Below are 24,090 nucleotides of genomic sequence, written 5' to 3' on the forward strand. Positions count from 1 at the left end.
GCAATTTATGGGAACATTAAAATGTACGTACTTGTTACAGTGATGATGATACACTACACTACCCTGCAAACACATATAGTTGGGGCCTACATGGGCCTCTTTTGGGGTAGGTGGGCTTTGGCTGGGCATGGACTCCTTGTTGGGAATTGTCATTACATGGGCTAAATTAAGTATGGGCAAGAAGTGGACTTTGTTGTTGGAGCCCACATGGACAATGGTTGGGTATTAGATGGGCTAAATTATTCAGGGGCAAGATGTGGGCTTTGTTGTTGGAGCCATATGCTGTCAAACAAAAAAGGACCTTTAGGGGGAGGTAAAGTTATGAATCACAAACTGCTGGAGACAGACAATTAAGAACATCAGGCATCAGGCTTAAATTGTGTTTACCCATCAGGCTCAGTTGATTTTTCTGGAAAGGCTTGTTGTGTAATTAAATGAGTTGCTGTTTCATAATGATGTACATAGGTATGAATAGCTCTCAAGCAGCATACCTGAGAACATAAAATACAACACTAACGTTTTCCCCTTTTAATGCTACGTGGATGAGACTTACATGTTATATACTGTAGTTCTTATACAATACGTAGACTCCTGTTAGTGCTGACAATGAATCAGGAAAGACACTGTGCAATTAAAATATTTTTTATTGCAACAGAGCAAGTCAAGCCATCCCACATTTATACTTTTTTTTATCAATGAGGTAAACAATATTGCCTGGCAGTGTCTTAGCTCTCTGTCATTTTGACCTTAAATATCAGTGCGTTCAGTGTATTACTGCATGTGAATGGACCACAACCATTGACTGAGGTCATTCAGATGGCTTGTTTGTTATGTCGTGTCACCGACATACAATTAAAACAGTTTATGACAACTGACACAGTCACAGGCGAAGATGGAGATGGGTCAACATGAAATACATCCTGAGTAGCACCATACATGGATGTGGAGAGAGAGAGAGAGAGAGAGAGAGAGAGAGAGAGAGAGAGAGAGAGAGAGAGAGAGAGAGAGAGAGAGAGAGCGAGAGAGAGAGAGAGAGAGAGCGAGAGAGAGAGCGAGAGCGAGAGCAGGGGTTTGAAAGGTTCTAGAACATCTGGATCATACATTCTCTGGACTTTCCCACGCCGACCCACTTGACTGTAATAAATAAAGAGAAAAAGTAGGACGTTAGGACAAGACATTTGACCCTTTCACTGCTAAAGGTCACAGCCATAGCTCTGCTGTAGAGTTGAAGAGCACAGCCACTGTGCTTTAACAATTACTCATACTCATGAAAAATATAAATACTATTCATATACAATGACGATATGAAACAAAAAAACATTCACATTATTGATCTACATCAGTATTTATTAAAAAAAACAAACAAACATTGAAATACATGCATATCACAGGCAAACTGGTTTAAAGCAGAGTATGATCACTGTAAAAAAAAAGTAATCAACATATGATTTATTATTAGAGTGGATTATTTTCAGCATGATCTGTTCCATTCCTGCATTCCTTTTTTGGTGATTTCCAAAGAGGTTGGCCAAATCTTATGAATCCCCAACATCACTATCACTGGCTGGGCCGTCGGTCTGTGACAGTTACTTTGCCCAAAGCAATCAGACACCATTAAGAAATGAACATATTGTAATTTCTCTGTACTGTAATTGTGTGTGTTGGATATGCATAGATAGCTAACATCTGCTTGTCCCTTAATATGGCTACATTTGAATTTCTACTTGAAATACACAAAAAATAAATTTATTAGAACTTACAAGTTAATACTGTTACTCTCCAATTTATGGAATGGTTATACATATGAAAGCATATCTTCAAGGTTTTATGTGAACAGTCCTTTCTTTGTGTGACCGCCTCTTGGGGTCACAACCCCCATTTTAGGAATGATTGTGTGAGAGTGTGAATGGCTGGACTGTGCGGACTGCATGGGTAACTTACTGGGCACGCCCACGTGGTTCTCCACGAAGCGGATGTAGTTCTGGGCTTTGGCAGGCAGGTCGTCCCACCTCCTGCACAGTGACGTGTCGCTCTTCCAGCCTGGCAGCTTCTCATACTCTACCTCCACCTTCTGCAGAACCTCCATGTTGGCTACGGCAGATAAAACCATGCCCCATCATTACAAGGTGGAAATGTCCAAACCTTTACAAACTAACCCTTGTGAACTCTTTTCAAACTATACATCTACTACTAAAATGTAGTATACTATCTGATGGGTCATTTCAGGCACCATGTCCAAGATAATGCAGTAGGTAAAACTTCTTCACAATTGAACAATACATTCACAATTTTGCATGGGGCCTTTAAACCAAGAGAGGGAAAGATACAAATTGTAGTCCTAAGCACCATGCCTAAAATGTGCCGGTAAAACTACTTGATAATTTAGTCACTGACTTAGGATGGGGGCGTTTAACCAACAGAAAGGTAAAGATACACCTTGTGGTCTACACTGTAGGCATTGATCATAAACAAAACATTTCAAACTCTACTCAACTCACTACTCTGATGTACTTTACTGTACTTTTCTCTGCTGAAAGAACACCACCAGTGTTGATCAGTGTGTGAACAGTACCTGGGAAATATGGGATTCGTTTGCCGTTGAGTTTGTACGCCACTCCAACTTTGATCTCGTCCATCTCGTCAAGGATGTCAAGTTTGGTTAGAGCCAGCCTGGAACCGGGAACAGTAGAAAACTTTAAAAAGCCTTGTTGGAAGATCTTTGAGGTATGAAAGAAGAAGAAGAAAGAAGAAGAAGAAGAAGAAGAAGAAGAAGAAGAAGAAGAAGAAGAAGAAGAAGAAGAAGAAGAAGAAGAAGAAGAAAAAGAAGAATCTACATACAAGTTGGTAGTGTTAATTTGCTATGTTAGATTATCTATCTTAGATAATTCATTGTGTACTCTATTACAACTGGTCTAATGAGGTTTAGTCTACTACGTTGGCATAAGAATGAAAAGTGGACATGCATAAACCGTTGAAATGGTATTAAAAAAGAAGATAAACTACCAATAAGAACAAGACAGAAATAAAACCAAATAGTACGGCAGATGGGACACACAAAATGGCCTTATCGTGCACTTTTGAGTAAAAGCATGAAAATCGGTACACATATCCTTCTTGATATGCTGATTAATGTTAGCGTTGGAGGCGTCGCGAAAAATGCATCGTTTTCAAGATGGCCGCCAAATCCAATATGGCCAACCCATATTAATGAATCTACCTGATATTTGGTAGTCAAAGCATGAAAACTTGATATGCTGATTACTATTAGCATTGGAGGCGTTGCGAAAAATTTAGCATTTTCAAGATGGCCGCCAAATCCAATATGGCCTACCCATATTAATGAATCCTCTTGACACTTGGGAGTAAAAGCATGAAAATCGGTACACGGATCATTCTTAATATGCTGATTAATATTACCATTAGAGGCATTGCTAAAAATGCTGTATTTTCAAGATGGCCGCCGTAGCGAAGTAGTAGAGTTGCCCAGCTGGGACTCGAACCCAAGACCTCCTGGGGTAGTAAACTGGGGCTCTGACCGCTACACCAAAGAGCCAGGCTCGTTAGCATGTTAGTCAGAACACACCCACAACCCTAGTGATGGCACTTTCAGTAAAACCATGGAAACTGGTGCACATTTACATATGCTCATTAGTATTAGAAATTGAGGCATTGTGGGGGAAAAAACACATTTTCAAAATGGCCAACTAAGATAATGTTCATAAGAAATTACATATTTTTCTACAAAAATATTTTGGTATTGCATATAATTAACACTCACAAAATACCATTGACAATGATTAAGCATTATTGGCATTGGCATGTTATCAAATGAAGTGATGCATATGTTATGGTTTTGCCCAAACTGTGTCTGCCACCACCACAATAGATTATTTTCTGGAATGTGATAACTTTAGAATAGGTGCAAGAGTTTGCACCACCTCTTGTGTTCTACCACTCTATAATGAACTGATAAAGTGTTAAAGCCTTACACTTTGAAGATTGCTGACTTTGTTTGCATTGTAGGTTTTGTACAGATGGACAGATCTGTATGAAATGTTCTGTGCTAATACTCTTCAATAGGTACACTGATTGAATTCTTGAGGACTTAAATAGGTAATATGGCAGTAGCGTTATGTACAAATCCAAGGCTTTTGAGGGGCTTGTGGGATGTACAGCACCTCTAGCGCTTAGAGATAACTGCATAGGCCGTGTACAAATTCCAAAAGGGCTCAAGATTGCTAGGGAGAAAGTTCACTTGATTTGTTAATTCATGGACATTGTTATGATTGCTTACTACAAAGAAACCAATAGTTGATGACTACTTCTAGCTGCACAAGGTTTTCAAACAAACTGCAATCCTGCACCCAATGCAAGTTGTATGGTAAATCTTGCCTGGTTAACACAAATTGATCTCACAAGTGAGATAATCTGGTGGTTATGCAATTTCTCATAGTAAAGTTGTGATTTACGATTGCCCATGGCAGTTTATAGGTCGTTAAGAATGTGGTATTTGGCATATGTGTAGCCCATATCCAATCATGTCAGTTGTATCTATTCAAACAAACTGCAGCTATCACCTTTACACCCCTACTAATTCTCCTGATTGAACCCCAAGATCTGGTACCCTCACTGAGGGATGGAATCCATGCTACATTTCAGATCAGAACAATTGTGTAAACTAGTAGGATTTCACAGGCTATGGTATACACTATGGCCAACATCAATCAAACTGCCAATAATGCCTAATTAAAAGATTGACATAAACTTGAATAAATGTTGAATGGCACTGTTGGAATATGATGGCCATCAAAAAGTCAACTCAGGGTAGGCCTATGTAAAATATAACTTGAGTGAAAAGTTTACGTGTACAGTATTAGGATTCATTTCTAGACCGTGATAATTATGTGAAGATTTGGCATATGATGGCGCTTTGAGTACACTTCATAGTTGTGATACTGTGCTATATAAATACACATTGCAATGTATTGTATTGTAATAATAATTGTATTGTAATTGTATCAGTCATATTTGATTTTTGATTTTTGTTCATGGCCCCATTCCTAATATGAATAAGCATCTACTGTAAAGAAGTAACTATGTGTACCAATTGTCATGCTTTTACCACAAAGTACCAGGTAGTTAATATGGGCTGGCCATATTTGATTTGGCGGCCATCTTGAAAACAATGTTTTTTTTTCCCGCGACGCCTCCAATGCTAATATTAATCAGCATATCATGGATATGTGTACCGATTTTCATGCTTTTACCACCAAGTGTCAGGTAGATTCATTAATATAGGTCAGTCTTATTGGATTTAATCAGCATATCAAGAAGGATATGTGTACCGATTTTCATGCCTTTACTACCAAGTGTTAGGTAGATAGGTAGATTCATAAATATGAATTGGCCATATTGGATTTGGCGGCCATCTTGCAAACGATGAATTTTTCATGACGCCTCCAATGCTAATGTTAATCAGCATATCAAGAAGAATATGTTTACCGATTTTAATGCTTTTACTACAAAGTGTCAGGTAGATTCATTAATATGGGTCGGCTATATTGGATTTGGCGGTCATCTTGAAAACGCTGAATTTTTCGCGACGCCTCCAACGCTAATATTAATCAGCATATCAAGAAGGATATGTGTACCGATTATCATGCTTTTACCACAGCTTCTGTAAGAGACCAGATACGCCACTGGTTGATTTCACGGTGTATTTCCGGTTTCTGAAACGAGGCAGGTTTGTATTAGTTCTATGGCAGATTTAGAACTGAAGGGGCAGTTCCACCCTTATCCACGTGGTGGCCCGGAGACCAGAATGAATGGAGTCCTATGGAGCAAAACCCCTCATGGTGCCTTTATCTCAGTATATGATTTTTTTCTCGTGTAATTCGGATGTTGCCTTCGAAAGACTATATATAGAAAATTTTAGAGTTTTAGATCTTTTGAGCCACGCATATGCTTAAAAAGTGATTTTTAAGTGTCTATGACGTCACATCCTTAGCAAAATGCTAGCGAGTAGTGAGCAACAAAAACGCCTCCTGTAACAAATCAAACGGACATGTGTGCTTTTTTATTATACTGTTGAGTGAAACCCTTATTGAAATCTCCAGAACGACATTCAAATCTGAGCTTTGTTGATGAGACGTGGGTGAAAATTAAGATTTTTAGCATCTAGCTCCATTGGGTCCCATTCATTCTGGTCTCCGAACCATAGAACAAATACAAATACAAACAACTGGTACAATGGGGCTTAATAGCGAGTGGCAAGGCTGTTCTATAAGGGCTGTGCTTTTACTCAAAAGTGCACGATCAAATCACCCATCCGCCGTACTAAAAAGAAAAGGGAGAATAAGAAGAGGAGTGGAAAGTCAGGAAACATCAAAGCATGAGAATGAATGAGGTGCAGTGGATGTGGCACTGACGCGGTGAAACCATTGATCATGTGGGCGTATCTGAGGATGACCAGGTCCAGCCAACCACAGCGTCTCTTCCTCCCTGTAGTCACGCCCACCTCATGACCCCGCGTCTGCAGCAGCTCCCCGACATCCTGCAACCAGCCAATCACATGCCAGAGAGAAGAGAAAAGAGCACGGCAGCCGTAGCTGTTTAAAGTAGCAATAGAAGTACCTTGCAGATGTAAATACAACGCTAGTGGTATGCTAATACATGGTTTCATCTTTGTAATGTCATTCTTCTAGTATTGTAAAGTGAAAGTGAAAGCCCATTGGGAAACTCCAACTCCCATTGTCATTGTGACACAGCACTCCACAGCACACAAGTGAACACTGCACACTGCACACAATGAAATTGCATTTATGCCTCACCTGTGCAAGGGGGCAGCCCTCAGTGGCGCCCCATGGGGAGCAGTGCGGTGGGACGGTACCATGCTCAGGGTACCTCAGTCATGGAGGAGGATGGGGGAGAGCACTGGTTGATTACTACCCCCACCAACCTGGCGGGTCGGGAGTCGAACCGGCAACCTCTGGGATGCAAGTCTGACGCCCTAACCGCTCACCCATGACTGCCCTAATGCCACCTGTAAGAGTACTTCTGCTTTATACAACTCTGATGCTGCCAGTCACACATTAACAAACATTAGCACATCAGTATAGGCTCTTTTCCACTGCTGGTTTTCTAGTAGGCCTACAGCTCGACACAGCGCGACTTGGCCGCTACTTTTTGCTTTTCGATTGGGCACGACACAGCTCAATTGTAAAGCAAGAAGTGGCTGCAGAGTCGCACTGTGTCGAACTGTAGGACATTACCAGAAAACCAGCAGTGGAAAAGAGCCTTATGTGACAACACACACAGCTGACCCCAAACACCAGCATTTGTTTAAAAGAGTGGTTCATAAGTATGCCTAGATGTCCTACTGATCTCGTGCCAGAGAGAAGAGCATGAAAGTCACACATTAGCCGGGTTTGTGATGGAGCAAAACAATCAAATCCAGATCAAACTGATCATGCATATTCAAAACTTACAAAGCATTCTGCTTAGTCGTATGTGCGCATGCTGTATGCATTGCATCGATTTGATCAGATTTGATCATTTTTGCTCTGTGAATCGCGAATGCAGATATTAGCATACACACATGCAGTACACATAGCATTTCACACAACTGACCAGAGATTGGCTTTTGCTTACAATTACTCTCCTGCAACCAGCCAATCTCAATGCTTGACAGGGAAGCCTGACAGCAATCAGCAGTCAGCACACACACACACACACACACACACACACACACACACACACACACACACACACACACACACACACACACACACACACACACACACACACACACACACACACACACACACACACACACACACACAAAGCAGACCCCACACATGCCACTGTTCTCAGGTCAGCAACTGTTTACGAGAAGCTGAGATATGATCGGAGTTCGCAGCCGGGGCCTCTTTAAAGAGACTGACACACACTCGCGTGTCATCGCTTGCCTTGTGCGCCTGCAGCTAAAACTGAACCGTGATAGAGGAGGCATTCGCAGCTCTCAGTCACCTGACGGGTCATGGGATGGCCTGGGTTTTGAGTGACAGCTGGAGAGGGCTTGAGGAGTGTGCATTGTAACAGAGGGAACAGGAACATGGATATTGCATCATGCAGTATAATCAAAAACATCTCAATAGTGATATTTTTTCCTTCCCGACAGTCTGAGGCATAAGCACATTAAATAACATCACACAGAAACAACAAGACATATGCAACACGTATTTAAAATAATTGTAATAAACACATGCGGCACACTCTTTGACACACTAACTGCAAACTGCATGCAACATGCTGTTATATCACTAATAGAGATGCACCGGATCCTGATTTTTAGGATCCTGCCGGATACCGGATCCACTGCTTAAGATCCTGCCGGATCCGGAACCGGATACCGGATCCTACGAAAGGGTTGAAACACATAGCCTGCTCACACACGTGGGCCCTTTTTATCAGGTTGGCTTTAACTATTTTGACTGAAAAGCCTCGGCTACCGGATCCTGGATCCTGGAACCGGATCCGGATCCTGTGAAAAGCCCTATTATCCTGCCGGATCCGGAACCGGATCTTGGATCCTGTGCATCTCTAATCACTAAGTAACACTCCATGAGGTACAAGTATGCGCACCACAGTATGTACCAGTGCACTAACACACTCACGTTGAGCTGCTCTGTGGGAAACGCCCCGATGCCCACGCGCGTGGTGTAGGCCTTCACCACCCCGTACACGTCTCCAACGTTCTGTGGGGGGATTCCCAGGCCAGTGCACACGCCACCCACCGTGCAGTTGGATGAGGTCACAAAGGGATATGTACCTTTATGTTGATATAAGAAAACAAGAAATTCTCCTTAAGAAATCATACTCTTGGATTTTGGATGCAGACAGTTGAGTGATTTTGTTTTGTTTTGAATATTAAGTTCCTTTTTTTACAGACTGAAACAGCTGAGTGTTTGGCTTTTGTGTTTGTACTGTAGTCATAGTAATATTAAGCATGGTGCTGTTATGTAAACAAATAGGCCTACCGCTCTCCAATTACCATGCACCTGTTTGTCATGTTTTTGAAATGTCATTGTACAAAGTACAGGACTCCTTTTTTACTTTTTACTATGTGTTACATATACACAGAGACACACAGACACATGCATCTTTGCACGAATGCACGCACACGCGCACACACATAGAATAGTCAAGCACACACTTGGCTGTGCTTAAAGTAGCAACAGTGAAGGAGGAGGTCTTCAAAAGGGTCTTTGTTGTTGCACCAAGACAGGCAGACACATGCGATGCAGACATGGTGAGTCAAGTATCGCTTTACCAAAGTCAATGTCGAGCAGAGCTGCGTTTGCTCCCTCCACCAGGATGTTCTTGGGGGCGCCGTGGAGCGCCTCGTACATGAAGTAGACGCCATCCTGCACCATTGGTCGAATACGCTCCGCAAACTCCTGCAGCATTCACAAGTTTGACAAGAAACTTCCTCAAAAAATCATGTAAAAATCATGTTTTGTATGTGTATGTACCACAGGCGAGTGTGCAAGATTGTAGTTAACTATTTCATTTTCTGTACATCCATTCATTGTCCATGTCATCCTCTTGTTGTTTGGGAGCATAAAGTGTTATACGGTTGGGCTGCTGGTCCCTATGCCTGTAACCTTCTGCCTTCACCAGCTACCTGATGTTTTTAGCCAGGTCAGGACTCCGGGTTTATCACTGCCATTAGCGTTACCCAGGTGCATGGGTGCCGCTGGGGAGGGAGTGTTTCAGATTCTAAGGGCCCAAGCACTGACAGCAGCCGATATGGAAAAAGATATCTTGATCACATTCATTGTATGTCTGATTACCCAGCTCCTTCTATGAAAACTTGGAGCAAGAAAAGTGTTTATGAGGCAGTCAATATTTTTGCTAGGTTTTCCTACATGTATGTCTTTATTATTATATTGCACTTATATACTGTATTTGACCTTAATCTTGGGGTGCAGCCGACACAGGCGGACTTGTGTCTGAGCCAAGCTATTTAAACTGATGGAAACACGCATGCAGCCATATGGTCACATGGTGTGTGTGAGAGCACAAAGAATTCACACCTCACGGTCAACAGTGGCCAACTACAAGGAACAGAAGTATGCAATAGCATAGGCCACTGGAAAATGTATATATCCTCTCGGATAGTCAGCAAGGCAATGTTTATTCTTATTAAGAAATTAATCAATGCTATATTATTATATATCACATTAATCAATTATATTACAATGCTTATTATTATTATAACATTATATTAAACTGTAATTATTACAAAACTGACTAATAGTTGTACCTGCTAAGACGCATCCTTTCACTCAACACAAACCCACAAATCCGAGCTCTTTGCCAGGTATGTAGTTCAATCTGCAAATGAGCTGTTAATGAGCGACTGCTTGGATGACATTTAATACTACAGCCTTGATCTGCTTTATAAGGCCTCTGGAATGTCTGGTCCTGCAGAGGGAGGGATTTGATCAGGGCTATATTTATAAAGAGTGGAATATATTTATATATTTTTATGAAGAGCGGATTATATTTATATATTTTTTAAAGAGTGGAAGAACCCCTTGCTCCCTGAGGAAGACCAGGGAGACGGGGACACAGAGGACAGAGAGAAAAGGAAGTAAAGAGCAGGGTCATAGACGTTGCAGGTTGTAGGGTCTGACTTAACAGTCATTGATCTTGTAATAACAACTTGATAGCCCCTCAATGCCCACCGTTCCACCGGTGGAACGCTGTAATAGTCGATGAAAAACCTTTACTACCATACTGTAGTACCACACCACTATGACAGTGCACAGGGCCTTTGGTAATACTTTACTACCATAGTACTACACCACTATGACAGTGCACAGGGCCTTTGGTAATACTTTACTACCATAGTACTACACCACTATGACAGTGCACAGGGCCTTTGGTAATACTTTACTATCATAGTACTACACCACTATGACAGTGCACAGGGCCTTTGGTAATACATTACTACTTGTTCTTTGCCATTCTGGTAACAGCTAATTTATAGAAGAGGCTGTGTCTTAGGGTTAAGCAACCTGACAAAGATCTATAACAAACGTTTGTGCTTTACAACAATCTATAACCAATGATTGTATGACAAATTTCTTGGAAGAAAAAATTGTGAGGCAACCTGACAAAGATATATCACCAAGGCAACGTGAGTTATAGATTTCCTTTGAGGAATTACACAAGTGTCATCATTCTTTTTTTCCTTAACCCTTTCACGCAGAGGCTCTGTTATATCCTTATTGTCGCCAAAATCGTAAAAACCATGTCTTAATCTTAAGAATCTTGGGAATGCCAGAGCAATATTGTTATGATGTAGTTCAGCTTTTTCAGGAAATAGTGAACAGGATCGCTGGTGATCCCATCTGCATGAAAGGGCTACGGTACACCATGGTCATCACAATCCCGTCTCCTGTAAGTAAGGGTATGGAGATGTCTTCGAATTTTGAAATGTAACCCACTTACCTGTAGTTTCTTGAGCTGAGCCTCAGTATCCACTTCAAGAGTAGGGAACATATCCTGATACTGCTGAGCAAGTAGTTTGAATCTAGAATACAAAAAATACTATTAACATCAATAGATTGTTGAATATTCATACATTTGTTTCATAAACAATTCACAAAGAAGATGTGTGAAATTTGATGGTATACTGAGTCCAACCTGGTAGAAAATTCCTTGAAATCTGACAGCAGGTCGCAGATTCTCAGGCCGGTCCGAGATGCTTTGCTGGAGTATGTGGGTCCTATTCCTTTTCTTGTGGTTCCAATGCTGTGACATTAGACAATGACAGTGGTCTCGGAAAACATCAACAAATCTGTTGTGCACATTTAGTCTCACAACATTTAGGAAGCACCCAGATGAAATTGACCATGATTCAAATCTGATTTTGATTCAAAAATGAAAAAACTCTCAATAAAGCAAAGCAAGGGTAGCCTCACTTATAAGGTACATTCAGCTGATGACAGACACCCTCAGGCCTCACGCTGCTTACTTTTTCCCTTCCTGGGCTTGTCGCTGCACCTCCTGAAGTCCGTCCACAGCCTGGTGAAAGTCAAACACTGTCCACAAGGGATAAATTATATTAGCACTGAATATACGGTAGAACAATTATACAAATTGTAAATAAATTCAACTTTAATTGCGCTCTGATATGTGATGATATTATTGCATTTTAAAAGATGAGGCTCTCACCTATGTGGGCCCTGTCAGAGATCACCAGCCTCTTCTCCCAGTCTTTGAGTCCTGTACAGAATATTGTAGCAGAAACTGTGTTTTTCAAGTCCGTAGCAGCAAATGACAATAATCCATTTTTGATTTCATACCGACATTATGATGTTAATACATAATATAATGAATTTAAATAATTCCTATTCATCATGGTGCAACATGAACTCAAGTAACGCTGTGAAATGAACACTGGCCATTGGAGCACAAAATGGGTAATTGCCCAATATTGCTAAGTGCAAAAAATGTCTGTGACCACATCAAGGAATTTAGGCAAAATCGGTGAAAGTGCTACAGATTTTGTATTCCAAGGGGCAGTGTTCATTCCACGGAATTCTGTGAGACCGGGTTGAATAAGCCTGCTGTATGCCCATTTCCTTTAATCCAGTTTCAGCGTCAAGGGTTATCCTGATGACCTGAGTCATGTTTACCTTTCTTTTCATTTTTATCTCCTTCTTCAAATAAACCAGGAAGGTGTATGACGACCCCGTTGCCTGCACGGACCACAGAACACAGCAAACATCAAAGAGCAGAAAATGCTGACACGTCACATCATCACAGGCTGCTGTTAAGCTGGTCTCCTTGACAACCTTATTGTGTACATTTCAATGGGGCACCAAAGTGACGCCCTCTACTTCCTGGTTCATGGGGCAGAGGGAGTTAAAAAATAATTACAGGGCTTGAAATGAGTGGTTTTTCAACAACAATCCAAACCTTGGACCTCCACTTATGCACCACAAGTCCACCACGACTCGCCTCGTTCACTTCCATTCGTTTTTTTGCCACTGTCTGCCCCATAAACCAGGAAGTAGAGGGCGTGACTTATGTGCCCCTTATCCCTCCTCTCATAGTTTTCTCCGCCCTCCAGCCTCATGTCTCAATGTGCCCCTCCTCTTGTGGAGGACACAAGGAGTGCGTTGCAATATGCGACCTTGCCTCCTCCACTTGCTTCTCGTCATGATGACATCACTGACAACAGCATTATATTTCAATATCTTGCAAAAGCTCAATTGTAGAGTCTTTTTCTCATTTGCAATTGGGATGGTGAATGAAAAACAGTCCCTCAAACGTTGTTGTGGCTAGGCTGACAGCTGGGAAACTTTATCGTTTTCTCCACGGAGGAGGGGCCAGGAGGCGGGACGAGGAGACAAGCGCAAGTGGAGGAGGCAAGGTCGCATATTAAAACGCACACAAAGAAGCAAACAAAAGAGAGATGGATGAATCAAGCACCACATGCAGTGACTTGCAGGGTGCAACATCTCATCTGCCATCTCCTTACTCCATCCTTTTCACGTATTGAGACATCCTCAATTATGCCAAGCTTCGAGGTCAGAGGCTGGAGGAAGCAACTGGAGGATTAATAAAGCTGTTGGCTGATACAATGTGCTGATTGGCGGAAACAATGCAAAGTGTTACTGATCTCAGGATGGAACCCAATGCAAAGTGTAACTCAGTGATTCCCAAACTGGGGGTCGAGACCCCTAAGGGGGTCGCAGGGGTACTGAAGGGGGGGTCGCAGACAAAAGGGACTTGTATTCAATTGTATGGTAATAGACGTGGATTTTCAGCAATATTAGTGACAAACTAATATCAATTAAAGGGACACTGTGCAGGATTTTTAGTTGTTTATTTCCAGAATCCATGCTACCCATTCACTAATGTTACCTTTTTCATGAATACTTACCAACACCAGGCGCGGAGTGGCCGTCGGGAGATCGGGGACTTGTCCCGGTGGGCCGCGGCCGTGAAATGTAATAAGGCGGCCATACTGCAGTCTTAACCAGCCCTTACATTTTGATATAGTATTTATTAGCACTGACTTCCCACCTTCCAATTCCCTGTATTTCATAAGGACTGACTAGCCAGTATATATACCGTGTACCAAATAACTCAGTGACGGTGTCAAAAACGAAAATTGGCCCCACCCCTTCTCTACTGATAGTTTTCATACACCGTAGATCGCGGAAGTTTACTAGATCTTAATAACACAGTTTTGTTTTCAGTATTTGAAGAACCTGTGATATGTATATTGGTTACCAAAGGATGGAAATATTAATAAATGATGATTTATTTTCCGATTTCCACACGACTGTTTCAGTTTACAGTCTTTCCAGTCCATTCACTTGCTCTGTGGTTATTGACTTGGGTTACGAACAGACTCCACCAAGTGGTAAGGAAGAGAACTGCGCCTAACAGAAGCAATGGGTTTTGTTTTGATTTTTTAGACCGTCAGTATATCTCCTTATAGTCGAAATAATATTATTATCATACATATATTTATATGTGGTACATTTAGGATGTAGCCTATGTCTGAAGAAATGGAACAAAATAATTACCACACAAGATTCTGATGTGACCAGTGCTGGGTGTGTAGGCTAAGCTGTGGATTACAGTAGAGTGATTGCAAGAAACACAAAGACATTTGCTGCGACGAAGACAGCGTTTTAAGGTAGGCCTACACCGTTTGGTTATACATTTTGTTGACTTATGGTTGTGGTCTGAAGTAGCTATTAGGTTGGCTTATTTGCTGCATGGTGGGTTTATTGCACAATGTAGACAGACTTTTTGTAAGCTATCGGCTACTATACTATATTTTGTAAGCCTACTCTTCTAAAAATCCCCACACTCAAAACTTTGTGCCCATGCTCATCCTGTCTTCCTTAAACGATATTTCAATTTCAAACTGTCAAAATGACAGTGGAGTGCACATTTGCATGGAACAGTAGCGTGATGTAGCCTAACCTAGTAGGCCTATGAATGCTTTGGACTGTGATGATGGCTCCAGTGGTGTAGTCTACTTTTTGAAGTGGGTATACTGTTATTTGAGCATTTTTTGATGTGTGTATAGTCTACTGTATATATTTGTGCTATTGTAAATAATGGATCAATCAATTTTAAGTGGGTATACTGTAATCCCTGAAATTTTGAAATGGGTGCGTATACCTGCGTTTTACGTAGACTACACCACTGGCTGTGCATTTCATCAAGGTGTAGGCTACAATTCTCCACTTCAGGTTGATATTTTGACAACACTAATGTCCACATGTAGTACGACTGCAGATTTCGTGGCTTTTGTCTTTTTGGTTAGGAAACCATGTTGTTCGCTTTGTTTTTTTTTTTTTGTTTTTTTTTTTTTTAAAAAGAGGGCCGCCAAGGGGAAAATTCTCCCGGTGGGAAAAGATGGGCCACTCCGCCCCTGATTCACTATGACCGGAAAAATTGCACTTTTCATACATGAAAAGGGGGATCTTCTCCATGGTCCGCCATTTTGAATTTCAAGAAATAGGCATTTTTAGCTGCAAAAATGACTGTACTTGGGCCATACTAGAAAATATTAGTTTATTACTTAGTAAACTTTCATGCAAAGATCAAATTTGGCAATAGGCAGCACAGTTTCAATGAGCAGCATAGTTGCAGTACCTCTTTTGACCATTTTCTGCACAGTGTCCCTTCAATTAATATAACTAATATGCCTACGCATTTTTTATTGCTAGATTTTCCATTAACAGCAAAAAATCTTCAAAGTCAATATGCAAAAAGTCCAAAGGTTGTCCCCGCTGAAACAGTTTGGGAACCACTGGTGTAGCTGATTGGTGGAAACAAAAATGTTAAGTGTTGATTGGTAGAACGAACCAATGAATGAGGTGGCTTTGGAGTTGATAATGCCGCTGGGGAGCAGGTGGAAGTCATATTCCTTCCCTTCCACCACTACAGTGTGGCCTGCGTTGTTCCCACCCTGCAATACAGATCAATCAATCAATCAATCAATCAATGAAAAGTATTTATAATGCTCATTATCATGCTCAGTCATTGTTTGTTGTACTTGAGAAAAAATACAAGGAAACTTAAAGAAGAAAGAGGAAGATTGACAGGTGTTAGATTGAAATTGGGATTGGAGATTGGAATATTGAGCCATGACATTTGAAAGGAAAAGTCCATCCTTTTTGATTTTCACATATTTGCAGGAATTAGATTCATTGGTATTAGAGATATTAGCATAGCTTACTGTGGCATAGCCTAATCACTGAAAGTAAACGGTAGACCATCAGCATCAAGCCACAGGTGATCACGAATTAAACAGCCGTTTTGCACTCTAGTGAATTTTACATTAATTTTAAAGCAGTTTATAAGTACATTGGATGATGTTTTATTTGGTAAACATCCATTGCTACACTAAATAAGACAATACTGTTAAACTAGTAGGCAATGCAAAGACACAGGCCTAGAGAAAAATCCAATCCAATTTCAGTGTCTGAAATGAGGTGGACTTCTGTTTCTGAATTGGTTTATAATTGTTGATAAAACATTTCTTTAATATCTAATTGATACAGGGACGAGAATTAAGTAGGCCTATTAAGTCTTCTTGAAGTTGTGAAATCTTGAAGTATAGCCATCTTCATCATTATGATCATCTTCATCATTGGTTGCAACTGTCGTCAACAACCATATTTATTCCCAGAGAAATATATTGAACATGAAGCTCCTTTGCAGCGATGGCTTCCCTTTACAAGTCATACAGTGGCCTTGGTAACAGCTGTTTGCAGGGCCAGAAAAAAACAATTGGGCAGGGCCCTGGGCACTGAGGTGCTGTTTCCACGTAGCTGGATATTTTTATATGTGGATATTTTTTTCTCCTGCTTGTATTGGTTTTGCATTGCTTTTGGCCTTCCGTTTCCACGTAGCAGATATTTAAAATCCAGGTATAAAAAGCAGGAGAAAAAAATATCCTGTTTAGAGGGCTGAAACACATTTGTTACATGTGGAAACAGCACCTGGGTTACGCCGGCGACCCGGGTCCGATTCCGGCCTGGGTCATTTGCCGGTCCTTCCCCGTCTCTCTCTGCCCACTTATTTCCTGTCTCTCCTTCCCTGTTCTCTCAAATATGAAGGCAAAAAAATATTTAAAAAAAACAATTGGACAGAAGTGAACCTGGCTTAGGTCTTGTATAAAAATTTGTTGAGTTGGGATTTCCTTACACATAACACTTTAAAACTAATTACGTGACTAATAATAAACTAACACAGGGAATAGTTTTGCTTTGATAATGGTTGTAATAAATTGACAAAAGACTTTAAGAGGCTGGTTCTACCACCTCTGCCGCTAGGAATGCACCGCATGACACACCGCACCAACGGTCCGCAAACATCCCAACATTCTGGGAAGGAACACAGAGTCTTTGTTCATTAGGAAACGGAACGATCAGAATGCTTCTTAAAAAGAAAATCCCACCCCCAACACACAAATACAAACAAACAGACAGACAGACAGACAGACAGACACACACACTTTATTTTTGAAAGAGTATTTCCTACAGCGACACCAACCAATAACATTGCACATGGTTGACAAAACGCATTCCAAGTGATTGATGGGGCTGGCACTAACAGGCATGCATGCAAGGCAGGTGTGAAACTCAGCTTGTCAAAATGTGAGCCTTTACAAGTTACTACTGACACGTGTGGTACCACAACTCTGATCTGATCATACCAGAAATCATTTGTGTCATCGTTGGTACCACTAAAAATCAACTACAAAGCTAATCAAAAACCACAGGGAAGCTGTCAGATTATAGGGAGGGAGGTTGGAACAAAGCTTCAGAGAACATAGATTAGCAAGACAGCACAGTGTCCACTGAAATATACAAGTAGTAGTAGTAGGTTTTATTGTCAATTTCTTTACATGCACTGGTCATACAAAGAATTTGAAATTACATTAGGTATATATAAAATATATAAAATATATATATATACATAGGGCACAGAGACATGGTGTCTGTGAACCTTTGTGGTCTACAGTTAGTTTAGGACACAAAGTGCTCCACACAAACACTACCATCTCAGACTCCCCCTATCCTCTTCTCTCTGGGTATTTCTCAAAGTGAAGTGTCCTAGACTTGTTAAGACGAGCAGCGCCCATTTTTTCGCAGATTTCAACAAAGAATATCCAATAACTAGTTACCTCTGCCAAGGAGGTAATGTTTGCGGTCGCGTTGGTTTGTCTGTCTGTTTGTTTGTTGTTTGTCAGCTCAACTGCCTCACAAACAACTCGTTGATAAGCATTCAGCGCATTCGGCACCTTTCACTCAGCAACCAACGCACCCGAGCACAGCTGCTAGGAAGGGGTTAAAGCCGGCAGCCAATGAACACCAAATAGCTCAACTGCCTTTATTTTTCCTGTTTTTTATGCTTATCAAATGTATGGAACGTATACGTATTGTTGGTGTAAGCTGTACGCCAGGAGCAGATGGGCAGTGAGACTGGCCACTCACTGTCGGCCCACCAGCTGGAGTCGGCGGTGTTGTGGTTCAGGGCCGAAATAGCGCAGAGAAGGCTGGACACCACCTGATGACTTCTGCTTCTGGCGTAAGGCTACAGCTACCTGCGAAGGTGGTTGAGGAAGGCACTTCCTGTGCATGCATTAAGAATGTGTATTCCGTATGTTTGTCTAGTAATTGATACAATAAAGATGTTTGTGTCACAAGTCTTATTTTCTCTCGCTGACCCATGGGCACCGTAGGAGGTGCGACAGGCAGCAATGCCCAGCAGGTATTAACAGCCACCTGTACAATCCTTGTTTGTTTGCTTGTCTGTCTGTTTGTTTGTCAGCAGCATAACTCAAAAACTAATCAACGGATTTGGACGAAACTTTGTGGAGTTGTTGATAACGACCCAAGGAACACGTGATTAAATTCTGGTGGTGATCCGGATCACGAACCGGAGCCAGGTGAAATCCTTGATAAATGCCTTGGTGAAATCCATGATAAATGGACGTTACTTGTCCAAGCAAGGCATGGACACTTCACTTTGAGAAATACTCTGTCTCCTTTTCCACTCGGCAAGCTACATGTGGATCTATACAAACTATATAACTATACCCCCCCCCCTTTCCCCTGTGTGTTACCAGTGCCCAGGCTATAACTATGTGGATCCACTTCATGATACACTAGAGAAAGAGCTATTCTAACTCTGGTCTTCTCATGTATCCAAAGTTCACCCCCCCCCCACCCACCCACACACACTCCTATTATGTGCCATTATTTACCCCCTGTGCTACAATAGCTGTTTTGTCACACACGCAAACACACATCCCTCTACCACCCTCAGTGCTTCACCAAATCTTCCATTCCCGGCAAAAGAGGCGATGTAGTGAGGAGAAAAGTGGGACTGAGACTGGGACTGGGGGGTGTACAACAGAAGGGCTATGGAATTGTGTCTTTGGGGGGGGATATATGTGATCTGGTTTCAGGTAGTGTGCCCAGAATTTGCTGCCATGCTCTAATACTTGACACTCAGACAGACGGGGTGTGTAGAGAGGCCAGGAATGCCCACCACCCCCCACCCCCGCGCCAAGGCCCCCTTCTGTCAAAGCCTGCCTAAGTGCACACAAAGTGTGTGCCAGGCAGCCTGATTACATAACGGTCAGACAAATGACTGGAGTGCTGTCCTCCCCATACTGACAGAGTGTTCTTCTTTGGTCGTTTGAGAGAACTCAGTGCATTTTTGGATTGTTGAATAATCTGCTGTGGTGTGTTATTATTTAAACACTTACTTACAAGTTCAGACTAAGCAGAGAATCGTATATGAGAGTGAGATAAAGCAGGCGGGTTCTTTTCCGGTATCCACTTAACGTCGGGTGAAAGCCCCTTTAGGAGACCTTCGATTAGGAGACCTTCGGAGTCTTGAGGTAGAGAATAAATAGAGTCCCCTTAGCGCTGTAGATGGCGGTAGCGCACGTCTTGTGCAAACACCACGAAAAGAGAAGAAGAAGGAGGGACAACGCCCCCTTAGGAGACCAAATTTTGAGCACACGCTTTTGCATTGAGTGGGCATGTTTCGATTCCTCTTATTATATATCCAACCTCTTTGATTAAGCATTAGGTGCCCAATTATCTTGCATTTTCTACTTTTCTAAATTACAGTATGCACTGTATGTATGGCAATGTTACGGGACTAATGGAAATGTACACAGTAAATTCTGCAGTGCTCATTTAACACTTAGAGAGTTGATTTGACATCATTTGGACTTAAATGAACTCTTTAAGTGTTGATTTAACACTGCAGCATTTACTGTGTAGAACATTCATTGTACTGTATGTGCATGTTGTGATTAACACACGAGTCTCTTCATTCACGTTTGAGAGCTCTTTAGTTCTGAATAGGAACGGTACAGCACGCCAACAGTGGTCAGACAGCCCCCTCTGAAGGCATGCTCTATTGGGTGACATTTGTCAATGATGATGTGTCAGTGGTGTAGCATAGGCCTACATGTGTCCTGGACCTGCCCATGGTACATTTCACATTCTAACATCATGTGTTCTTAAACGTGCATTTTTTTTTTTTAAATCAGAGGGGTTCAGGTCCAAATCTCACCATTACAAATAGGTATACTGACTCTATATCCATACACCTTTATCCATGGCTGAAATGCCCTTGAGTAAGGCACCAAACCCTACAGTACATTGCACCAGGGACTGTAACCAATACCCTGAAATGCAATAACTTCAAGACACTATGGATAAAAGTGTCAGCTAAGTGTAATGTATAGGTTTAAGCACTGATGATGGCTTAAAGTGATACTGTCCCATTTTTTGGAAATAAGCTTATTTTACACCTCCCCTTGAGTTAAATAATAGGGTTTTACTGTTCCCCTGTGCTTTCAACCGTTCTCTGGGTATGGCAGTGCAAATTTTACCACCATGCTAGCAGTTAACATTGAGTCCTATGAGACCAGCTGGCGGCTAACTGGTCTCATAGGACTCAATGTTAACTGCTAGCTTGGAGGTAAAATTTGCACTGCCATACCCAGAGAACGGTTGAAAGTACAGGAGAACGGTAAAACCCTATTATTGAACTCAAGGGGAGGTGTAAAATAAGCTTATTTCCAAAAATGGGACAGTATCACTTTAAGGTTGATGGCTGAAACACGTTTGCTTGTGGACATGGTGTATAGTAAATAGTCAGGAGACTGAGCTTGCAAGTGCGGGCTTCTCAATTTAAATTGATGGTTCTTTTTTCCACACACTCAGTCTTTTGTTTTACATTAGAAGTAAAATAGTAAGAAAGTTATTTTTGAACACACCCATCCCTCACTGCAAAACTATGTAGTCTGCACAGCACACTGAAGTTTGAACTCATCTAGCAGACTAGTTTGGGCTGGCTGTACACTGTGACCTCAGTTAGGCAAACTTGTAAGAGGCCCAATAGACCAAAGTGGTCTCTCATCCACTGTCAATCACGATAATCTCAAAGGCCTACCTATAGGCCTACTACTGACACTGTCAAAGTATACATAACTGCATTAACATATCTTATAAATTGTAACCAGGGCCGCTGACAGCTTTGGCTGAGCCTGGAACATAGTCATCTGAGAGGGCCCCAAATCCGAATGAAGGCCTAGCCTATTGATGACCTATTTCTGGGCCCCCTGTCTCCCTGAGCCCGGGACAATGATCCCTTTGTCCCCCCCCCCCCCTGTCAGCTTCCCTGCCTGTAACTATTATGCATGTAAGCTAGATGATTGTAGACTTAAGAATCCTGAAATAGAGTTATTTATCTTTATCTCTCTCAATGACAGTAGGCCTAGTTTGCGGAGTTCAGTCACTTTACTTATCCCCCGCAGCAAACAGTTGGCTACATCTGACGACTGTCGCCTAAAAAGATGCCACCACTGACAGGGGGTGTCGTGCCGAAAAGCGAGTCCCTGCCAGAACACGAGTGCCCTCATTGAAACCAATGACATTTTTGGAGAGAAAATTATACTCATTTTGGCAGAATCAATTACATAATTCATGAACTAAAAATATGCTTATGAAACATTAGGCCTACTCGTCCTCCGCTATTTGAATGAAACCGTAACATTTGTTATGACAATTCTTCGATTCTGTTATGGAAATAATAGGCCTACTGACATTTTCCAGGTCTTTGTAATAAGCTACTTCCAGAAGGAATGTAGATGATTTATTAGTAGGCTTTCCATCTTAAATTGTGTCGGATTTGTCTGCAAAAATGGGGTAAAACTATCTGAAAAATTGGTCATTGGTTTCCATTGGTTTCGATGAGGGCACTCGTGTTCTGGCAGGGACTAGCTTTTCGGCACGACAGGCGCAGATGACCTAAGGGACAGATTTTTGCCTGTAGCCTGCTTATGAAGCGTCACAACAACAAAGCAACAGCAATATTGCCATTGACAGCCTACCTTACGATCGGATGTCATTGGTCAACACAGAGAAAATCAGCTTCGGAAGACACTAGGCTACTACCAGGCTTTCCAGCAACTCTGAGACCGTGACAAAAAGTCACCATTATGTGTTAACGGTATGAAAATGACCTGAAAACGGCATGACGTTTTTATTCTCTGGTCTCGTATGGCGCCGTCCAAAAGTTGAAGAAAACGTATGGAATCCATTCATTGCCTGCAATGTTTTTGAAGAATAAAGGGAAACTGAAGGTAGCCTAACATATCTGGTGGCGCACGGCTGCTTTTAACAAAATGACACGGAAAATCCGAGACTTTTTTTTATCACGCCAATGCGTTACAATTACATTAACTTACCTGACATCTGCAGACAATGTCCGACTCTGTCGCGAGCAGATCAACAACTTTCCCTTTGCCTTCATCGCCCCACTGTCCTCCAAGAACAACAGTCACCTTGTTCCCCACATCATTCCTAGGCCGCTTCTTACTGGCGTTGGAACTTTTCTGATCTTTTGCCGACATATTTGTTTACACCAGCAGCCGAAGGGCGAGCGCCTCCGCGCACAAACAGGACGGACGGAGCGAGGATAGGGAAAGAGTTGTGTGGACAGTCTGCAAGTGTGTATGTGCCGGGACGGACTATTCTAATATGGATCGCTAAACTCCATGATGTCAGAGGAAGCGCCACAAAGTGACCTTCACATGACCAACGGACCGCGCGCGCCCCCCACTAATTGTTTGAGCGCGCACACGCAACAGGCTATGCCATGACTGTCCTAAAACCACAACATGACAGTGGACTAGTAAAAACACTGCAGACTATGAATAAATATTTTCTAAACAATGTCAATAGCCAACTCAATACCAATAGGCCTAGCCAACACACACACACACACACACACACACACACACACACACACACACACACACACACACACACACACGGCCGGATTAAGATGGCCCGGGGCCCCTAGGCTACAGGTTGCTGTGGGCCCCCCCAGAAGGCACATTATGCGACAAATTTGCATAGTGAGTCTCATAATTATGGAGAAGGAATTAAAGGGACACTGTGTGAGATTTTTAGTTGTTTATTTCCAGAAATCATGTTGCCCATTCACTAATGTTACCTTTTTTATGAATACTTACCACCACCATCAAATTCTAAATATTCATTATGACTGGAAAAATTGCAATTTTCATACATGAAAAGGGGGATCTTCTCAATGGTCCGCCATTTTGAATTTCCAAAAAATAGCCATTTTTAGCTGCAAAAATGACTCTAGTTGGACCAAACTAGAAAATATTTGTTTATTTCTTAGTAAACTTTCATGTAAAGATCAAATTTGGCAATAGGCAGCCCAGTTTCAATGAGCAGCATAGTTGCAGTACCTTTTTTGACCATTTCCTGCACAGTGTCCCTTTAAGGATAACATGTTTACCAACTGTACTGTACACGACAGATAAAAAAATCAGTTTTGCATCTTGTCAGAATTCTGCAATTTTTCACTGTTGGCCAATCAGGGCCCCCCTTGCAGGTGGGGGCCCCTAGGCTGCAGCCATATATAGCCTGTGCGTTAATCCGGTCCTGCACACACACACACACACACACACACACA

At 41.9% G+C, this 24,090-nt stretch overlaps 1 protein-coding gene across 1 annotated transcript; it reads right to left on the reverse strand.

The window, feature by feature from the left end:
- Positions 1–632: 632 nt before the first annotated feature.
- Positions 633–23,270, reverse strand: LOC134469134 (adenylosuccinate synthetase isozyme 1 B). The gene is made up of 13 exons (XM_063223203.1): positions 22,832–23,270; positions 15,913–16,015; positions 12,711–12,773; positions 12,247–12,297; positions 12,047–12,113; positions 11,716–11,823; positions 11,521–11,602; positions 9,332–9,458; positions 8,676–8,830; positions 6,429–6,553; positions 2,573–2,670; positions 1,942–2,091; positions 633–1,134 (listed from the first exon to the last, which is right to left on the reverse strand). The coding sequence occupies exons 1-13, from the start codon at positions 22,994–22,996 to the stop codon at positions 1,082–1,084; spliced, it is 1,347 nt and encodes a 448-aa protein (XP_063079273.1). The 5' UTR covers positions 22,997–23,270; the 3' UTR covers positions 633–1,081.
- Positions 23,271–24,090: the final 820 nt, after the last annotated feature.

This window comes from Engraulis encrasicolus, chromosome 18, assembly GCF_034702125.1.
Source record: "Engraulis encrasicolus isolate BLACKSEA-1 chromosome 18, IST_EnEncr_1.0, whole genome shotgun sequence".
Lineage (NCBI taxonomy): Eukaryota > Metazoa > Chordata > Actinopteri > Clupeiformes > Engraulidae > Engraulis > Engraulis encrasicolus.

What these genes read in the sequence shown, in the direction of transcription:
- LOC134469134 (XM_063223203.1), bottom strand. Translation starts at nt 22,996, where the DNA reads ATGTCGGCAAAAGATCAGAAAAGTTCCAACGCCAGTAAGAAGCGGCCT. An exon ending in TCTGCTCGACATTGACTTTG is followed by an intron (nt 8,831 to 9,331) that starts GTAAAGCGATAC and finishes ATCAACATAAAG; the next exon opens with GTACATATCCCTTTGTGACC. An exon ending in ACGAATCCCATATTTCCCAG is followed by an intron (nt 2,092 to 2,572) that starts GTACTGTTCACA and finishes TATCTGCCGTAG; the next exon opens with CCAACATGGAGGTTCTGCAG.